Raw genomic sequence first — 3,656 nt, 5'->3', positions numbered from 1 at the left:
AATAATCTAACATGTGCCGTGATTAATAGCAAAGATTGAATCTTACGAAGAAATTGTTCTCTTTGACATTTCTCGTACTTTTTAAATAACTTTTTCTCTAATTCCTCCATTTTATTTTGGATATGTGGAGATTTTAATTATCATATGGTTATTTACACAATCTTTTTCTCTCTGATTTTTATTATGGGTCATGAAAAACCTCGGCTTGTTAAATCCCCATTTTGAAGAGAGATCAAACAATAGTACGCTGCTGGAATATACCGGATTTCCAACACATGCAAGATCAAACTAATTGTCTGTTTGGTCATTTTTTAGGAAGCCGAAAGTGTTTTTTTTCTAAGGAAAAGCGCTTTTTTAGAGAGAAGATTGCTTATTTGCCATGATTTGGGTAGTAATAAGTATATACAACTTTTGCACAAGCTTCAACCAGAGAAAGATAAGTAATACAATTACTGTCAAACGATCTCTATAACGGGCAATAATAAGTGGGGAAAAGAAAAGTTACATAAGAAAGTAGAATCACATCAAAGGAATCAGATATGACATCCCATAAAAAGCCAATCTGGCCAAAAAGGGGGGAAATATTGTGCCTATTGAATGGTACAATTTGCCCACAAAAAAAAGGGAAAACAAACAAACAAAAAACTTAGATTTATCAACAAGCAAAAGCAAGTTTTTATCAAGATTAATTTTTCTTGAGGCTGCAGGCACTAGTAGTAGAACTCTTTTCTCTTACAAACACTGGTAAACCGCCACGAAACGAGGCGGTAAGACCAGGAGAGAATCGAGGGGTGTGGTGTGATGGATGAACTAATTCGACATGAAACCGTTGGAGGAATGAGAGAGCCACACTTTTAATCTCAACAAGAGCCATTTCTTTCCCCAAACAAACCCTAACTCCGGCTTGAAAAACCGGATACTTAAAAGGATTTTCTTGAAAAAAAACGCCATCTTTATTAATCCATCTTTCTGGCTTGAATTCTAAAGAATCAGAACCCCATAATGCTTCCATTCTTCCCATAGCATAAGGATGATAAGTAATCCTAGTTCCTTTCTTGATAAAAGTCCCATCAGGTAAAAAATCATCTTCCAAACAAAACTTTGAATCAAATTGGATTGGAGGGAAGAGTCTCATACTCTCATAAATTGTTGCTTGCAAATAATGAAGTTCTCTCATTTGTTCACAATTTGTGATCTCGTGGTTTTTACCAATAACTTTATCAGCTTCATTTCTAATTTTTTCAACCACTTGTGGATGTCTCGCGATTAGCCAAAAGAAGCTTGTTAATGCAGATGCAACCGTGTCGCGGCCAGCTAAAAGAAAGCTAATCACAATATCTCTCAAGTAAGTTTCATTGGCTATAGTTCCCATGAATCTTGATAAAAGATCTTTATGATTCGAAAACCCTAATTTTCGCCTTTGTCTAATGACTTCTTGAGCTAGTATATTGATCATTTTGATGGCTTTTTTCAGCTTCTTTTCACTCCCTATGTTCAAAAATCTTTTAATCTTCCAAATAATTGGAGACACATTCATTGCTCTTTCAGCTGATAATTGTGATGCTAAGTCAAAGGAGATAGCAAATTCTGAGATTGGTAAAGACAATTCTAAACACTTTGGATCCAATCCAAAGGAAAATCTACAAATACTATCAAAAGAAAATCTCCTAAAAACATCTTGTAAATCCAAACTCTCATCTTTTTCAGCTACACAAGCTAATAATGGGAGAAGCCTTTGTTGAATCTCATTATGTATAACTTCAAATGCATATGATCTTATTGAGTTTCGTCCGAGTTCAAGACTAGCCATTTTCCTTTGAAATTTCCATAAATCTCCATCTACATTGAATATGCCTCTACCAAGAAAATCACCTAAGATTGTAGAAAAAGTTTTTCCTTTTGGGAAATTCTCAAATCTTGTTTTAAGCATATACTCAATGTTTTCAGGATTCGCGGTGATTGTATTGCCAAGAACATGTATATGAATTGTTCTAGTAGGAGATTCTTTAAGAAGATGAGTATACCAATCACACAAATTGGTGAATTTAGAAGACCAACTAGCTGAAATATAAGAGTTGCAAATTTCACATTTACACCAAAACAAAAGTCTTACTAAATAGCAAAAGATAAAAAATAAGAAGAAAAAAGAGATGATTAAAGGAAACAAGATAAAGAAATAAGGAGAGGCCATGGATAAATGGATGAAAAATTGATGGAAATACAAAGAAGATGGGGAATAGAAAACCAGTGGGAGAGGAAGAAGAGTTATAACTTGATGTCCTATATTGTAATAAGATTACATTTTCATAAATCAGACTACTCTCTTATATATGATACAAAAGTATATTATGTTAAAAGGTCTATTCTAAGATCTCCACCTACTATTCTATAAAAGATTACACATAATAATTGAACATAGAAAAAAAAAATTAGAACACGTGCTATTAGTCTTCATTAATAGGATTATACCATAAGGTTTTGTAGAAAAATATTAGGCAGTACACTCAGCAGGTGTTGTTTCTTGATAGGGGCATATTCTCATGTATCTTTAGTCAATAAAATAATATATCCTAAAAAAGTTAAGCAAAGTAATGTTGTTTATACTTTTCCATGTTAGATGAGGTTCATTTTTTTTCTACAAGGAAGTATTTATATAGTGTACTTGATTTGTCAATGACTAAGAGCAAGTAGGCAATATCTAACTTTCTAGAATGCTTATTATTAGATCTAATAACTACTAAAAAAAAAAAGCGAGGAACTTCGTGCTATGTCGCTTAATCGTTATTAGCTAATAGAATTAATTGACAATTTGTCATTAAGTAGGCGAATTTTACTATTTAACTAAAGAATTTGTCCGTCGTTAATTCTTATTTTTTAGTAGTACGAACAATTCTTTGTTTCACACCTGCTATTTGGTACTCATATTGGAGTCTGATTAAATGTAAATTCGCGCCGAATTTTTTTACATTGAGGGTAGAACGTTCTAACAAAGACGACTTCAAACTCAAAATTCGAATTTGAAATCTCTAATTAAAAACGGCAGAATATTTATTACTCCGTCACAATTAGACAAACAACTTGCAATAACGAAAATGACGTTGTCCAATTGGTCAAATTGACATGAGAAGTCGATGCTGTTGGTACAAAATTCCATGCACATTTCGTAGCTGTTACATTTGAATGTAGAAAAAAAAATGATTATAATAGAGTTTCTCTTATCTATAATGAGTACTATTATTGTTCTTTTCATTCTTTCGCATGTTGGAAAATATATTTGTGGGCGTGCTAAGCCATCCAATAAGATTCGATAAGTTGTTAGAGTATAATAAAAGACAATTACACTTTATAAACACTGTTTAAGTTTGTTACTTCTTTAACAACTTTTCCTTTTTATTTCCCCTTTCACTTTCTATTACTGAAAATTACATTGTACCTTTCATATCCTAAAGAGCCATAAAGAAAATTCTTAAAGAGCGTGCATGAACTTGAAAGGTCACTAGAAAAACACCTATAATAAACTCTAAACTACCGTTTGAACATAGATGGTTTGACACTTGAAAAATGATCTATTGAAGCTAGGTCGAAAAATAATTTTTGGAACTTGAAGTTATGTTTGGACATGCATTTTATTAGGAAAAAAAACTAATGTTTTGTGA

At 32.2% G+C, this 3,656-nt stretch overlaps 1 protein-coding gene across 1 annotated transcript; it reads right to left on the bottom strand.

The window, feature by feature from the left end:
* Positions 1-421: 421 nt before the first annotated feature.
* LOC104085660 (cytochrome P450 94C1-like) lies at positions 422-2,276 on the bottom strand. Its single transcript, XM_009589752.4, has one exon. It carries the CDS (start codon positions 2,189-2,191, stop codon positions 686-688), a length of 1,506 nt encoding a protein of 501 aa, XP_009588047.1. The 5' UTR covers positions 2,192-2,276; the 3' UTR covers positions 422-685.
* Positions 2,277-3,656: the final 1,380 nt, after the last annotated feature.

This window comes from Nicotiana tomentosiformis, chromosome 7, assembly GCF_000390325.3.
Source record: "Nicotiana tomentosiformis chromosome 7, ASM39032v3, whole genome shotgun sequence".
Classification (NCBI taxonomy): Eukaryota; Viridiplantae; Streptophyta; class Magnoliopsida; order Solanales; family Solanaceae; genus Nicotiana; species Nicotiana tomentosiformis.
This window is presented reverse-complemented; position numbering and strand designations above follow the sequence as displayed.

Coding starts and splice junctions, on each gene's coding strand:
- LOC104085660 (XM_009589752.4), bottom strand. CDS start 2,191: ATGGCCTCTCCTTATTTCTTTATCTTGTTTCCTTTAATCATCTCTTTT.